This window comes from Falco cherrug, chromosome 12 (assembly GCF_023634085.1).
Source record: "Falco cherrug isolate bFalChe1 chromosome 12, bFalChe1.pri, whole genome shotgun sequence".
In the NCBI taxonomy this organism is placed as follows: domain Eukaryota; kingdom Metazoa; phylum Chordata; class Aves; order Falconiformes; family Falconidae; genus Falco; species Falco cherrug.
Genome location: NC_073708.1, coordinates 25,086,435 through 25,102,975, shown reverse-complemented (window position 1 = coordinate 25,102,975; position 16,541 = coordinate 25,086,435). Strand labels below are relative to the sequence as shown.

Here is a 16,541-nt window from a genome sequence, read left to right as displayed (position 1 = left end):
TTCAGAAGCCAGTCACCATTAGAAACCAAGGCCTGCACTAATGACCCTCCGGCTTGAACCTTCATGGTTTTCCATGGCAACACATCTAAGAGTAGGAAGCCATTAAGTTCCAATCAATTCTGGTTGCCAACACAAAAGAGTTCTTCCCCTTCTGGTCGCAATCACAGCTGCCGTCTGGGCTGGCACCAAGAACTCCATGTTGAGGAGGTGAGAGGAGTAAGACTCACTGAAAGCAGTCGATAGATGTAGCATGTCTTCTTCTGGCCATCCCGCCACACACGAGCCATGGCCTGCTCATCATTAGCCGGATTCCAGTCTGGGTCAAACATAACCAGTCTGTTAGCCCCAATCAAATTCAAACCACAGCCGCCTGCTTTGCTGCTTAACATGAAGATAAACTCAGGGTTCTGTGGAAAAAGACAGGCTTGGATTAAACTACAGAGGCAGCGATTCTTTTAGAGCATTCAGAACTTGCAGCAGAGCTGCTCACAGCTGGCAGGTTCTACTTACCGAGGGGCTGTTGAATCGCTCCACAACCTTTGCTCTCTTTTTAATGGACATGGTGCCATCCAGTCGGACATACAAATACCTGGAATATACAGCATTTACTGCAATCAGACTGTTGCAACCATTAGAACATCCTACCTGAAAGAGAAAAATCTTTCACAAACAGCCTTGTAACAAGGGCCTGGGCTTTAGGAGCTTTTGCAGAGGGCCAGAGCTTTTCTGCTGAGTGACCCCAGTAGCCAAAGCATAAGCCACTTAGTTCCAATTCAGGAAACATCTGAGGTAAAAAACAGATCACAAGTTCCTGCTGATAGAAACTTTAAAAATAGCCAGTTTATTTTACAATGTAGGCTGAAAGTACAGTCTTGCAGGATTAAACAGATGAAGCCCAAAGACAAACCTTCTGTTCCTGCAGAGCTTTTCAAATAGGTCCAGCGTCTGAGTGTAGTTAGACACTAAAACCACCTTGTCGTTACTGGTGCTTTTTGTAACAGCAAGGATATAGTCCAAAACCAGCATCTTTCCTGGATAAAAAGGAAAGAAAGAAGAAAGTTAGGGCACCAGTTCCCAAATTCAAGACCTTGGAAGGGCACTTGATAAGGTGCTAAATACAGTCTCATGGTTGCCTGTGTTAGGCAGCACATTTGCACTGTTGAGTTCCACAGTACCCGAAAGCTGGGGCTCCACAGATTTGGTGCTGTAGCCAGCAGGGAACAAGTCCAGGGCTCCCATAAAACCCTCTTCCTCCTCCACACACTTATCATGGATAAGAGCAGGGTCTGGAAAACAAACAGAGCTCAGAGTGCAGAGTACACAGGGGAGACCCAAAAAACCCTCCACCAACAGTGCAAAACCAAAACCCATTACACAAGCGGATCAACTCACGATTGCAGAGCTTCTTCAAGGAAGTGATGGAAGAGAGAGATGACACACTGATTTTGCCCTCCTTCAGCTCCTCCACTGGCTTGGCTTGCTTCAGGAAGTTCTTGTACAGCTCAGCCTGCAGAGGTGTCAGTCTGAAACAGAACAAGAGCTCTGCAGTCTCAGCCTGTGCCCAGACCAACCCTATCCTTCTTCCTCCATCTACACAGTGCATTCCTTTTAATCTGCTTTTTTTTGGCCACAGCATGGATAGCCTAGAACTGCCTTCAAGGCTGATGGTAGAACAATGATATCTCAGCCCAGAGCTAGAAGAGAAGCTTGCAGGTATTCTGCATAGCCCAGGGCTCTACTGTAAACAGCTGCTCAGAGCATGCCATCTGGCCAGCAGATCCACCAGTTGCAGATTGTCCATCCACGATTCAGGAGGAAAAGCAACACATCGCCAATGGCTACAATCTCATTCCTGGAGGAAAGCACGGAAGGGCTTTTTGCAACACTTTAGTCCTTCCTGTTGCTCCTCCTGTTTCCTGGCAGAGTATGTGCTTTTTGGTACCTGCAGCAGACCACCTGCTCGATCTTCACTGGCAGGTACTTGGACAAGATGTCTGAAGTTCTTCGAATTAAACACCTGCAGGGAGGGTAATTAAGATCAGATGCTTAGATGATGTCAAAACCCTGTTTTATCACTATTATTCCTCATGAGCTCAACACAGTGTCCCTTAGATATCTTATGTACAAAAGTCTGTGACAGTCCAACGCATGGCATGTCAAAGGCCAGACACCCACCACCCACACAAAGCCAGGATAAGAAGCTCCATCAGCCCATGCTACAGAGCCCAGTATAACCCATTGTCTCTGTGACGCCTCTGAATTTGGTTCATCGGACATGGAGGGATTGTGCATGATTCCACCTGACAAAGCCCAGTCCCTTACAAGAGAAACTCAGTTCTTCATCAGACTACCAACAGCACTCTCAACTTGAGCTGCAACAGACCAGCAGCATGGACAGCAAACAAGGACAGGATTTAACCACAACACACTACAGACATAACCCAAAGCACAAGCAGGCAGCTCCCCACGTAATAATTAAGTAGCCATCCTCAGCCAAGACAGGTTCATTTTCTGGCCCAATTTCAGTGAAGGGCATATCCTTTGGGGCTGTAGAAATGCCCCATGGAACAGTTCTACCACACTTTAGAAAAGATGGGATGGACTAGAAAAACTGCTGAACTGAGCAACCAGAATAAGAACGAAGTGCAGAAAAACCCAGTTCTGCCAGGACACAACAAAAATATGTTACAAAACCTAAAGATGACAACCAGCAGGGATATACGATGGCCCCAAAATCTGTCAAAGGCTATTAAAGAAAGGATTAATCTGGTCTCCAAACTCATAAGCAGTAGGATGAAAAGTAACAGGCTTAAACTGCAGTAAGGAAGATTTATGTTACACATTAAGAGCATTTTCTAACTGCAAAGACAGTGATGCTCTGGAAAAGGTGTCCTGAGGAATCTGTAAGGTCTTCAGTGCTGGGTGGGTGTTAAGTAAGGGATGGTTTAGGTCTAACACCTTCTACCTTAGGACAGCAAGATGGATTAGACAACTTCTACAGGGCCCTTCCAGCCTTACACCTACGATTCCACATGTCTTTGCATCACTCTCTCATTTACAATTCCCACCAAATTCAATAAATTAATCTGTTACTACTTTCAAGCTTCATCTTCCCTATTTATGCATCGTGACTGTTACACAATAAAGGAAGGACACAGACCTCAACACAGGCACAAGCATTCCTGAACTCACTTTTACACCTCTTTTCTATCAACTAGAAAAAGAAATAAATGCACCTTAAGAAGGAATAAGCTCTCCTCCTCCCAGCCTTTCATTTCTCTTAGGTTTCTGCAAGCTGACCTGAGTCAAGGTGAAAGCTGTCTCCATAGAGAGGCTGTACTTAGTGTGAAATTCAATTTACCATGACTATGAACTGCAGGGTCATATTTGTGATGGTTGCAAAAGCTCAGATTTAAAAACAAAAAAAAAAGAAATTAAGACACCAGCAATGCTGAGAATTCAACTGAGTGTCTAGAAAGAGTTCTTAAAGAGACACAAGTGATTGCCAGCAGATGTGGATAAACTGGTTGTACTCGTGAATAGAAAAGAAACCAGGTTTAAACAAATCCCCAAAATCAACCAAAGAGAAATAAGACAGCATTTTACATCACAGAAGCGCTTCTCGGGGATCATAAGTCACATCTCTGACACTTGTAGTCTAATCCCATTAGCCCTACAGAGCCAACACAGCTATGAAAGTGTGAGCTGGACTCTTTTGTGACTTAGGCAATCAACAGCAGAACTGAGCAATATTCCTTAGACACTTTCTGTCTGCCACACAACACCTGGGCTGGATGGATCTCAAGTTTGACCCAGTCTACACTGTAGTTATGTTAACACAAATAAAAGGATGCTGCCTGACTATTCAGATCCCACGAGAAAACAGAAACATAAGAGTCAAATCATGATTCAATACCTGAGTACATTTGCTTGGGGCTGACTGCAGCTAACTGTGTCATTTCAATGTGCTATTTTTCAGACTAAAGCTACATGCTATTTAGATTTCTCAGGCAATACATACTTGCACAATCACTTGCTGAATAGACATAACTGGCAAGAGAATTCATTATAGCTGCAACTGTAATTTGGAAAGATACCAGTGTACACCAAGGGTCTGCAAAGATCTGGCAAAAGCTCTGCAAAGAGAAGAGGGATGACATTCACCTGTTCACAATACTGATCAGCTCTTTAAGCCTTTCTTCTCCTTTGTGTCGCTCAGCTTCACTTGCATCCGCATCTCTGCCTTTCAAGATGGGAATTTCAAAATGTCTTTTAAATTCCTGTGCAGTCCCTGTACAAAACAGAAGTGAAAAGGTGACAACTACCACCAAATAACCTTTAATCAGTACCCCACAGCTCCAGTTATCATACCACAAGCATGGGGCCTAGCAGATAAAACAAACTCTCGCCTCATCAGTATGAATTGTTTTCCTTTCTAGTCAGGAAAAGCAAACCAGTACCAAAGAAAATAATGTACTCCAGCAATAATGCACTGCATAGGTCATACAGTTTCAGCTAAACCTGAGTCATCAGGCATGTACTGGTTTTGCTCACATTCCAGCTATACTTTTATCCCCAGATTTCATCCTTGCAAACAACAGCACAAGCATTATGCGTGCCTGTTCCAAAATTATCTGTAATCAGTTGCTTAATACTGGTCACAGGCTGGAAGTGGGAAAAAGCTGCATGCACGCAGTTTTGCCAGCAGTAGTTACAGTATTAACCTCATCATAGAAAAAACCAAACTGAAACTACAGGGAGACTAGCCTTGCCCAAAGTACAGGTCAAGGGGGGCAGGGGAAATCACATCAGCTCCCTGTAATAACTACCCAAAATTGAAGTGCACGGAAAAAGCAGATGTAGAACATCTACCACTCTACCCCATTGTTTCCTTGAGAAATCCTGAGGGCTGAACAGCTGAAAGATACATCCCAATTGCTGCTTGCAAGACTAAGAATCTGATGAATGGTGTTTAACTGGAGTTGTGCATGCATTAGAATTAATGAGAAGCCTCTTGGACTAGATGCACAACAATCCCAGACCAACATGGGTGCTGAGTTACACCAACAAGGAAATGATTTACAGATTGGTTTATTTTCATCCCTTGACAGAAAAAACTACCTCTCTTGGCAAAAACAAGCTGTTCCACACTGGAAAGCACACCTCCTAACCCAGTGATGCAGGAGAGCATGCAAAGACTACTTTGCTTTTAAAATGAAAACAGAGCTTGCTGGCATAAGCAGAACATAGGAACCAGAGTCAGAGTATTTCAGTCTGCTACCAGCAATTGCAGAAGGGGTTTGATACTGAAAACTAGTCGGTATCTCTCCTCCAGACATTTTTCCTTCTCTCTCAGATGAAGTTAACCCCATATGCACAGGACTCCATTGCCTTAAAAAACAGGAGCAGTCTTAACTCCAAATGCTAGGCACCACCCTCAGCTTTCTCTGATTATCTGAAAGTGGGACGGCAGACTGCCAGAAATTTGGGCTTTGTTGCTTAACTCTACCACACAGCACACAGTTCCACCTCACACCAGTCACTTCAGTCTCCTGTGCCAAATGGATATGAGAGCACGCACGGGGGAAAAAGCCATTTCCCAGGCTGCCTATCATACTCAATGCAGAGAGCATGCTATGTCAAACTCTCTTCCCCATGGAGCCTTTCCTACAAAGACATCATTCCTGGCTTAGATTTCTGAACTTGCTACAGCCTGGAAGTGTTGTGGGAAGTACCATTATGAGCTGGTTCTTCCTGCCCAGCAACTCCTGCAGTATCTCTAAGGGCTTACTGTCAAAGAAACTTCCAGTCTACATGAACATTTTGGCTAACCAGTATAGCTAGGCAAGATCAGCCATGTAGTACTTGGGGTCTTATATCTATTTCATCTCAATTAATTCCCCTTCCAAAATACCTGTTAGACTGGTGTACTTTAAATTACAATCTTCTTGAAACAGAGCTCTGATGATATACAGCCTCTAGAACAGGACACCCTGATCTAAGCTTTCTGGATACAAACTTAAGGAGAGTAAGTCTCCAACCTGTATGTGACCTTTCCTCTCACTAATGTCTTGGTTGCTGTTTTCACTAACACTGGTAGCTAGGGGAGGCCTTGCCAGCAATTTCCCCCTCCCTCATGTCTCTCACACATTCAACTCTTACCTAGGATGCCTGAATTGACGAAGTGCACCAAGCTGAAATATTCAAGCAGGTCATTCTGAATGGGGGTGCCTGAGATAAGGACTCGTCGAGGTGTATTTAAGCTGTTGAGAGCTTGGTATGTTTGGTTTTCAGAGTTCTTCAGTCTATGGCCCTTTGAAAAAAAGAAAAAAGGAATGAAGCTGATAAATCCAGTGGCCCTGATCAGAAGCAGCTTGGAGATCCTCATCAACACTGGTATGTTGTATCTCCCACAAGGCATCTCACCACTTTTCCCATTCCTGGTAGTGGACTAAGTGGTGTATGTGTATTAACTGTTGCAACAGACTTCTTTCAAAGGCAAGAATCTGGTGGGAAACCTGAAGCCATTATGCGAGGCAACATGACATTACAAGCTTCCGAGACCAGGAACACCTGAGTCACATCCAGGCAAGAGGGCCTACCACAAAAACAACAACCACCACATTAATCTTAGCTATAAAAACTGTTTCCTGTTCAAAGATGGAGATGTTTTCAGCTATCAACACGAGGCCCTGAACTCTGGAGAAAGTAACACTGCATCACTCAAGGTCAACACCACAAACCACTCAGACCACCTATATCCAGGATTTTCAGGCCTTTGCACACTAATAAAAAGAGGTTGCACACCTCTTACTGGGGTAACATGAATACAGGCCCCATTTCCCATGCCTGGGAAAAGCAACTTTATTAGCATCTGAGTGCTATGCTAAAGCATAAGTGATGGGACACTTTTTCTAAGTGCCAGACCACTGCAGAGCTGTGTATTTATTGGGAACATATGGAAGACAAGGCCAAGGACCTGTATTCCCAGCATCCCTAGCTGTTGGTCTCATCCCAAGGGCACTGAGAGGTGCGGGCAGTCACGGACTTGGTAGATAGGTGGATTGGAGTTACACTTGTGAGGATGCTCTTATTAAGCTCCTCTCAGCACTACTCTAGCAAATACGAACCCAAACCACTGGGTGGCACCGCTAATTTAACAAATTCCCTCTAACTGGCAGCAGAGGACACCTCAACAGTGGCTGAGGCCCCTGGCTTGATCGTTTCAAGGAGGCAGAGAGCATTTTTTTTTTATTTTGTCCTTTAGAGCATCTCTGGCTCTCACTACCTATAACCACAAACAGGGATCAATACATGAAAAAACAACTCGATTTCAGCCAGGTGGAAGCAGAGCTTGATAACACAGGCTTGGCAAACTTGACTCCCTGATTGCTAGATCTAAGCCAGGTTTGTCTCCTCTTGAATAAGCAGCACATGACATAACTCCTCACGCCACTCTCCTACCTCTGCCTCAAGCAGGATGCTACGGAGAGGGAAAGAGGGTCCCTGCCATGGGAGTGCCTTTCAAACTCCCCAAGCACAGAATAAGATGGCCAGATGCCAGCAGCCAACTACACACAGGAACATGCTGAATCACAGAATCATTTACGCTGGGAGAGACCTTGGGAGTCTCCAGTCCAACCTCTTGCTCAAAACAGAGTCATGTTAAAAATTACTGGGCAGAACATGAGGCCAGGCCAAACAGAAAATACTTCTTACTTTAGCAAAGACAGACACAAACAAATGCAAACAAGATCAGTGAGCTAGGGCACTACCCTCCCAACACGGTAAGGCCTCTTCTTTCAGTGTCAGAGATAGGCAGTGGACCTCCTTTCTACTACATATTTCACACTGAGAGGGCCCTAGTAGGTGCCCCCAACCAGCCAGAGACCTACCAAGTGGCCACAGTTACCACCACCTGGATTTTCTTCATATCTCAGCTCCCAAAAACACCCTCTCTTGTTCAGCCTCAGCCAGTATGGATGAGATAGTTACCCAAGAGCCTCTCAAACACCACAATGGGTGCCGTCCACAGCTAAACCTTGTTTCCTGCAGCCCTCCCTGCTTTTAAGAAAGCAGAGCCAGTTTTGCCCAGATCTCAAGAAAATTATCAGGAACAGATTCCCCTTAAAGATTCCCCTGTACCTCATCACATATCACCAGCCCAACACTGCCTTTCTGTAATGCCTCGGCATGGAGTCGGAAGGTCTCATAGGAGATGATCAGGATGGGTGAAGGCACTCGCGGGCCACGCTGGTTCATAAAGCCAACTGCAGATAGAAAGGAGGTAAAAAGAAAAAATAAAAGGGATGAGGAAAACCAACAGAAAAAGGTTCAACCTCTATAGTTAAAACTTTTGCCTTAAAAATCTAGGAAAACCTGTCCGTTTCAATTACTTCATAGCATCCCTTCCACCCACATATACCTGTGCTATTTTCCCCACAACCGTCCCCATTTCCATCCCCCTCTTACCTCTGCCCAGTCCTTTCCTGGCTTCTGGCTAGAGCAAAGAAGAGGCACTGGGACTGCCCTAACTTAAGCACATGACTGGACTTTGATTATTGCAAAAGATCAGCTATTACCAACAGGCAAGGGTCTGACCTAAACATGTTAGTGGAGAGACTTTTGTCAGTTTCCAGAGCTCTAATGACAGCCCAGAGATGTTCAAATCAGCTACTGTAGGCTTCTTCCAATGCAAGATTTTGACCTAAGTCAACCAACCACACCATTTGCAAACATTTCTGTACCTAGCTTACGGTCAATCTCTTCTTTGGAGCCTCCATCAATGGCCAGTGGCTGGATCCTTCCCCCCAGCCATTTCTCTACTTCATTGTACCAGTTTCTCACCAGGCTGGAGGGAGACACCACCATGGCTTTCTCAATTTCAGGCTTGCAGTCTGGACTTTGCCGGAGAAGTGTCCACATGAGTGTGATGCACTGCAGGGTTTTGCCCAGCCCCATTTCATCTGCCATGATACAGCCATGACTCCCGGGGATCCGCCGGCTTGTCACACAGTCCCAGAGGAATTTCACTCCCTGCCAAAAAATTGTTCTCTCAGAGCTGGATGGGGACACCAGCAGAATGACAACTTCATTACAGCTTCATTACCACAATGCACAGGACTGGTACTACAACAAACAGCAAATCTGTGTAGCACATCCCTAAGGACATGCATATTCTAAAGAGACTGAGGGAAATCACCCAAGACAGAGCCAAAATGCAGCCACACCTGGTTTGGAACAACATTACTGGTGCCAACACATAGCTTGTAACATCCTACTACATTTTAACTGTACAATTATAACTAGCTTCCTGACATAAATTTCCAGAAATTTCTACCCTTGGTTGCATTAGATAGACCCAGGCCATCAGCTAGCCTGCATCAATCACTGCAAAGAGGTTAATCAGCTTAACAACACCCAATTAGGTAGTTTTAGAAACACAGAATCATAGAGCGAGCAGAATTGTTTCTGCTGCCTGATTACTCCCAGAACACCCTCAAGCAGACCTCACCACTTCTGCCTAGAAGTGCAATGACTCACCTGGGGACTCAAGGTCCAAAGCAGATTTAGCTTCAGAGAAGACACAGAGCTGAGATTATAGCCCACATCACATGGTGGGAGAAGAGCTCAGCCCTGCATTAGGCTCTGACACATCACCAAAACTAAAAGCAGGGGGAAAGAAAAAAAAACAAACAACAACACACACACACACACACCCCCCAAGATCTGCAAAATGTTCCTCTAACATGTGATGACAGTCAGAGAAAATAAGGGCATTGTATTGGAAACATATAAGCTTCCTGCACTGTGTCACCACACACCTGGATGGATTCATGCCTCTGTGCTCCACTACTTGGGACCGGAAGATGGAACACCTTCACTTGTACCTTCAAATCCTTTTCTTTCTTTCTTAGGCCCCTAACAACAGGTTCATGACGTTTATTTAAGCCAGCTGAATAATTATGAAATACATCAATGACAAAAAGAGTGCATTTGACTGGGGATCCAGCTGGGTAACCTCCCAGCAACCAGGCAAAAGACATGACAAAGATGGAGTGAAGCTGTACAGTCTGGGAGCACCACCTGAAGCAGCACAGGAATCTTAGCAGGCAAAGACTTGTTAGACTAGAACAGAGACTGCTTTAACAGAGATATTCAGCTGTCAAAACCCAGAGCGTGCCTAGTACACCAACATAACTATCATTACTTGACAAAAGCACCAGCAGGCAGTATCTTACCCAAAACCAGAGTGCCTCCGGCTATGTAGCCAGACACAAGCATTGCACTGGATCACAGGTTCAGTACCAACTCTGAGATAAAAGTACAAGCCAGGAGCAGCCTACAGTGCTCTTAGAGCCAACTGATCTCCCATGCAGGGATACATCCAGCTTGACCCGCTTAGCCTGCAAGATCAGCAAGCACAACTTCCATCTGTGCTGCCTCTAGGCTTAAATGATAACATACTGCATCTGTGATGAACTTCAAACTGTTCAGATACCTACATTATATATTTGGCAATTAGTACCCACTGCTTCAATATTGTGATGTTGCACATATTTACAACATAAAATGTTTTTTGGCACTTTCCACTGGCGAATTCCAAGTCTACGTAGGTCATGGACAGCTCACACCTACAAAGGTGTGAATACCTATGTCCAAATAAAACACAGTGAAGCAGGAATCTACTCCACGCTGTCCTGGGAACCATGGTACCAGAAAAAGAGCTTCAGCGTTTCCTGGCTCAGCGACTGAAGATCCAACTAATTCTGCTGACCAGCAAAACACAGCAGTGGACAGTCTGCCCTGCCCAACTCAAGACTGGACTGCAACATAATTTACTGCAACTATATCTCACCACCTTCCACATAGGGTTCCACTCGGCAGAGCTCCATCTCCAGACTTCAAGATAAGTAAAGGCTGGACTTTCAGCCCCAAGTCTGCAAGATTCCATCTCCCTGAAGAATCTGGTCTTTTCTTAAGGTACCACTGGTGACATAGAAGTCGGCCAACGTGCTTTCCTAGACCTGCATAACCAGTGCACAACAGTCCAGAAACTCCCCAGTTTCCACTATCAGCTGACCTGACCTACAACCCCACAGAGAACACACTTGTGCATTGGGCAGCATCACGTTTAGGCTGGGAGTGCTCTGTCCCTGCTAGATCAGAGGCAAAAGAGAAAATTCTTACCCACAAGCAAGCAGCAAATTTCCACATTTTTAAGGATGAACAGGACTGTCATACTCCCAGCACATCCTCTTGTTTAACACAGAATAGAGGATATTTGCAGCATTCAGGCCTCTAAGAGGACAGTTAAATGTTTCACTTTGCATTTCCAACAGACTGGAGTCTGTTAGACTGTCACAGACTGTTAGCCTGTGAGGGCTATGTACACCTCACAGTGGTGGGTAACAATTCCAGCAGAACTGCAGCTTTCAGAAATGCACCAAGCCCTCCAGCCACACTCTCAGGTCCCAATGGAAAACTTACTTCTCTCTGATGGGGCCGTAAAACACGGCTGAGGACAGGATCCACCACAACATGGACAGGTGTTTTGTCCCTGCAGGAGGCAGTCAAGGAAGAAGACAGTGTGATTAATGAATTTGGCACAGCATATGTTTAGGGTTTTTTAAATCTCACTGTTATACTGAGGACTCCCCAGTGGCATGAGGGAAGCAACTGCCAACAAGAAAGCGAAAAATGGATTAATTTTGAATCAGTTTTGAGAATGAAGTCACAGAGGTCTGATCCATTGTCTGAAACATCAGTAAAACTATGTATTTGGTCTGTGGTTAAAACAAGGGCAGAATATGGTTTGGAGACACAGTTAAAAAGTCATTATTGTTTTTCTTGTTTTGATAACTATATTGTAACTGCATTACTGGAGAGTGGAAAACCCTCCCCTGTCCATGAAGATCCAGCTGACAGCTCTTTTAAGTTATAACAGCACAACAGGAACTACTTCAGAATAGAAACCATTAGGCAGCCTAACATTTGACTGTCAGTCACCCTTTGCTTGTCCTTAGATGCTGATGTTTCCTGACTAACGATTAAGCCATAAGATTTTCTAAGCAGCTTCTTCATGTGTCCATGCTCATTCCCTGCAACAGATTTAAATTTTGGATGAGTGTGAGATAAAAAACCCTGTGGAAGAACACAAAGATCTGGCACGGGTACATTCCTCCTTTGATTGTTACTATACCTGAACCAATTCAGAGGCCGAATACTTGGCACTAAAATTCCCTTGACGTTCAGCTCAGACACATTTGGGAAGAAAGCGCGTAAATCTATGTGTACAAGGAGATCAGAGCTGAAACATTTGCGCCAGGTGATGACTCACTTGTCTATTTTCAGCTGGTCATGGGCACTCAGCAGCGGGGGCTCGTACAGAACCAGAGCTCCTTCCTCAAAAGGGTCATGGAGAGGATTCCTCAACCCTGCCCGTTTGATACCCAGTGCGCGCAAACCGAGTGGCCCTGGAAGCAAACAAAGGCACAACTCAAAGAACAACTCCTTCCTGGCAGAAAGCAGAGCCTTGCAGAAGGGTCTGATTACATTTAGGAACAGTTAGTTAATTGTGTGCTGGAGTGGAGATGCAAACTGGTGCAGACAGCACACCTACGTAGGGCTACTGTTTGGCAGCACTCTGCCAGCACACAGCAGGTAGCTCTGCAGCAGGAAAGAACAGAATGAAGGAACAAAGGCAAAGATGGAGCAATGGCATTGGCCACCAGATTGGGTGCACCAAAATGGGCATGACTGGGTGCAGCAGATGCCATATATGCTGACACACAACAGCATATGCTGTCTTGCAAGGTGACCAACAACTTCACCGCAGACCTGTGCCACTGGCATCCAACCATAAACAGGCACAAAGTCTCTCTCAACTGTCTCTGGGCATCAGAGCTACTCCTAGTACCCAAAGGTTTTTGAAAGACAAGCAGAGTTCCAGAACGTACATCTCAGCAGCTCAAGAAATACATTCCCAAATACACAGTATATACTCGGTCAAACCCTCTTTCTGGATCACTTAACCCAGACTTAGCCAAAATTGTATCTTTTATGCAAGGTCAGGAATTGATCTTTCAAAGTGATGAAGTTTTACAGTATCATAGTTAGCACCATACTGCCATTACATACTCTAGGGTATTATTTTTCTCTCTGCTGAGCAACAGTAGATGTCTAGCCTTGAAGCCAATTCCTGTGAAAAGCAGAAACCAAGCATGAGTCCTAGTACTTCCTAGTATTATATTTTGATGTCACAGTTTTGGAACGGAGAAGAACACAAAAAGAACACGCACAGAAATCCCTTTTCCCATCAAAACTCAGGCAACTGTGCTCCCAGGATTGATTTTGCTTGGGAAAGATTCAAGCAGGGTCAGTTTGCCCACTGCTTGTTAAAGCTCCTTGCAAGCTGAGGCACCAATGCATGCACACCAAGAAAAGAGCACACGAAACAACCTCATCTCCCAATTAAGACAGGAAGGTAACAGCTGCAGAAAGCAGCTCCTCCAGTTACAGTTCTGTTTCAGCCTCCTGACAAATCTGCTTTTCCACAAACTAACTTTGCCAAACTCTTTTGGGGCTTGTCATTTCATAGTCAGTGTCTGCTTACGGACATATTTTTGTAACTAAAGTTTGAGTGAAACTGGTTGATCTGCTTTCGAATTTTCCAGCTGAACGGTGAAGGGGAAGGAGACAAGATCTGGCCCATTTGTTTCTGAGATCTTGTGTTTCACTGATTCAAACCAGCTGAGGCTTTGAACTTCAAGACTACATTGCTCTGAAGATCACCTTGTGACTCAACACACCAAGCCAAGTAGAAAGAAAACTGGCATGTACTATCTTTTTCACCTACAGCCTTCTGTCTGTTAGTATCATTAGGGTATTATTTAGATGGTAAACCTTCATCGCTTGGAATTCATCTTACTTTTGTATTTGCGATATGGTGTACAATCTTCTGGCACTACATCAAATATATAGCCGTAAGAACACAAAATCCGATTCTGAAATGTAGGATTATCCAAACTAAACACTAGTAAGAAATATGAAGACTTGGCTAATGTGACAGTATTTTTCTTTCAAAATTAAATCAGGATTTCTGGAACATACGCATCACTGCAAAAAATAACAATAATCCCCACAGATACACTGACAGGCTTGAGCATCATCTGTTTTACCCCAGTCAGTCAACACAGACAATCCTTAAACCTCCTCATCTTACCTTTATAATTTGGAATGGGGACTTTGAAGGGTTTGGACAAAATGCTGCGGATAAAAGCCTCCTAGGAATTCAGAAAGAAAACATGCTTAAGAAGTCTAAAATCGCAGACTGCTCAAGAAGGCAAGCCCAGAACATTTTTTGAGAAGTTAATTTTGCCAAGTGCTGACAGTCCATCTATTCAAGCTTCAACTCCAAATATTTTCAAGAATATCCAAAAGAAAGAAAGTAACAAACCTGCACAATTCCCCCCACAACTCCACTTTTCAAAACTATTTTCCTTTGGGTTTTCTAATGTGTAAAATCGATTTTTCTTAACTCCCCTTCTTAAATCCACTGGCATTATTCACTTCTTTAAATGCTATTGCTTCCCCCGCCTTGGTAATTCAGTCAGGCAATTGACTTCCTGTAAAGGAACTGGGTTACCACCGTAGGAACAACCATGCTGGATCAGCAAGCACCCAGCCAGTCCAGCACCTGGTCTCCAGCAAGTGGAAGCCCAGACCAAACTGGGCAAGCAGACAGCACTTGAGCCATCTGCGTGGAAAGCTACCCATGCCCCTGGGCACTGTCCCTCACCTAGGCTCCACAGAACTCTCTTATTCAGGATTTTGATTATAGAACATTCCCGCACCACACGTCCTTCAACATTAAATGGCTGGAGCTAGCAAAAGCCTCTCCTAAAGACTCTGTGTGTATGTCACTTCCATAACACCTCTGATTAAAAGGGTCCATGGAAGCATTTGGACTCCCTTGATGAACGAGCTCCATACACAACCCACCAGCTACAGTGTGCCAGCAGTAACACCCACTTACATGTTGACTGCTATCCAGGCAGTGAGGTCTATTGGTCAACTGAGCCAAGGGTTTCCGGAAAGGCGACCTGTAACATTCTCCACCCTCTGTCTCGCTGACAGGCTTCTGTCTCTTCCGAGTCTGAAAAACAGCATCAAGACAAACCAACTCAAAGGCATTTGGCGAGACCAGAAGATAGATGCATTGCTGTCACACTCAGTAAGCACCTAACCACACAGACAATCCACCCAGCCAGCTGAGCATCTCTGAACAGACACAATCATTACTCACCCCCACCTCACCACAGGGCAGAGCCTGCAACACCACGAAGGTCACCATGCCCTAAAGTTTAACCTGCATGAAGGTTAAAAAATTCTCCTAGCTAAGGTAGCTACCACTTTCTAACCTAAAAAGGCAGCTTTGTCTGTGCTAAGATTTGTCCTGTCCCACTCCTCCCCTAAAAAACAAAAAAAGCAGAAGAAAAAAAAAAAAAGGAAGGGTCAGAAGCACAGAACAAACTACATGAAAGTCCCCTGAGGCTCCCACAGCATCTGCTGTTGCACAGGTGAAAAGGCTTCACACTGAAACCTAAATTTCAGGCACTTAGCAAGTGGCATGAAGTCATTGATATGTTTCCTGATTTATCACAGTCCTCTTCAGATTGAGGCATGCTTTTAACTACCTGCTGGCACAGAAAAAGGGATTTGACACAGGAAGCACTAGGTGAGACTCTTTAACCTGTATCACACAGTACATAGCATGACAACATTCTGTTTTGTCTTGAACATCTACCTATTCCTAGTTACCAGCCCTCTCACAAACACTTGGAAGCTCTCCCAGGGATAGTTTGTTCCATAACCCACGAAGCATCACACGCACACAATGAAGTTTCTACTGACTACATGACCTGACATAAGTTTTCTCCCAGCTAGTGAAAACAGCATAAACTTAGAGCCTGGTCCTCAATCCCCAGAAGGCGGGGGCGATAACAACCCCCGATCAGGCACCTGGGACTGACTGGGCAGCGGCGGGTCCCGGCCCCCCGCCCCGCCCCCGGCTGCAGGGGCTCCGGCAGTCACACGGGGCCGAGCCCGCCCCAGCCCCGCCTGGGCGAGGCCGGCCTCAACGCCGAGGGTGGCGGGCGTTCCCTCCGCCGCCGAGTCCCGGGGCCCCTCACTCACCGTCGGGGGATGCCAGCCTTCCTCCTCTTCCTCCTCCTCCTCGCCGCCGCCCGCTTTTCTCTTGGCCAGCTGACTGGGAGCCAGGCTCCTCCTCTGGAAGAGGGGCACAGCACACACACGCTGAGGGGACAGCGGGGCCGGGGGGAACACCGCGCAGCCCCTCAGCCCGGCCCCTCAGCCCGGCCCGGCGCCCCCGCCCGCCCCGCACTCACCATCGCCTCACGGGGCAGGGCAGACGGCCGGCGGTAACGTGCCGCGCGCGGAGCGGTTCGCGCGCGCCGCGCTGCAGGCGGGAAAGGCGCCGGGCGGGCTCCGCCCCGCCTCTTCGCCACGGCAACAGGCAC

At 45.7% G+C, this 16,541-nt stretch overlaps 1 protein-coding gene across 3 annotated transcripts in view; it reads right to left on the bottom strand.

Annotated features, from left to right (window-relative positions):
• RAD54L (RAD54 like) overlaps positions 1 to 16,541 on the bottom strand; it is a 23,265-nt gene extending 6,724 nt beyond the window's left edge. For 2 of the 3 annotated variants that reach the window (XM_055724829.1, XM_055724828.1), the window contains exons 1-16: positions 16,410 to 16,541; positions 16,198 to 16,290; positions 15,038 to 15,157; positions 14,225 to 14,285; positions 12,341 to 12,476; positions 11,491 to 11,560; positions 8,748 to 9,036; positions 8,146 to 8,270; positions 6,163 to 6,313; positions 4,165 to 4,291; positions 1,943 to 2,017; positions 1,393 to 1,523; positions 1,176 to 1,286; positions 908 to 1,031; positions 511 to 589; positions 228 to 407 (exon numbers count right to left, since the gene is read on the bottom strand). In XM_055724829.1, coding sequence (XP_055580804.1) covers positions 228 to 407; positions 511 to 589; positions 908 to 1,031; positions 1,176 to 1,286; positions 1,393 to 1,523; positions 1,943 to 2,017; positions 4,165 to 4,291; positions 6,163 to 6,313; positions 8,146 to 8,270; positions 8,748 to 9,036; positions 11,491 to 11,560; positions 12,341 to 12,476; positions 14,225 to 14,285; positions 15,038 to 15,157; positions 16,198 to 16,290; positions 16,410 to 16,412 — 1,875 coding nt within the window. In that variant the 5' untranslated portion in view covers positions 16,413 to 16,541. Of the gene's footprint in view, positions 1 to 227; positions 408 to 510; positions 590 to 907; positions 1,032 to 1,175; positions 1,287 to 1,392; positions 1,524 to 1,942; positions 2,018 to 4,164; positions 4,292 to 6,162; positions 6,314 to 8,145; positions 8,271 to 8,747; positions 9,037 to 11,490; positions 11,561 to 12,202; positions 12,288 to 12,340; positions 12,477 to 14,224; positions 14,286 to 15,037; positions 15,158 to 16,197; positions 16,291 to 16,409 lie in introns of all 3 variants that reach the window. The other variant, XM_055724830.1, reaches the window with a different exon arrangement.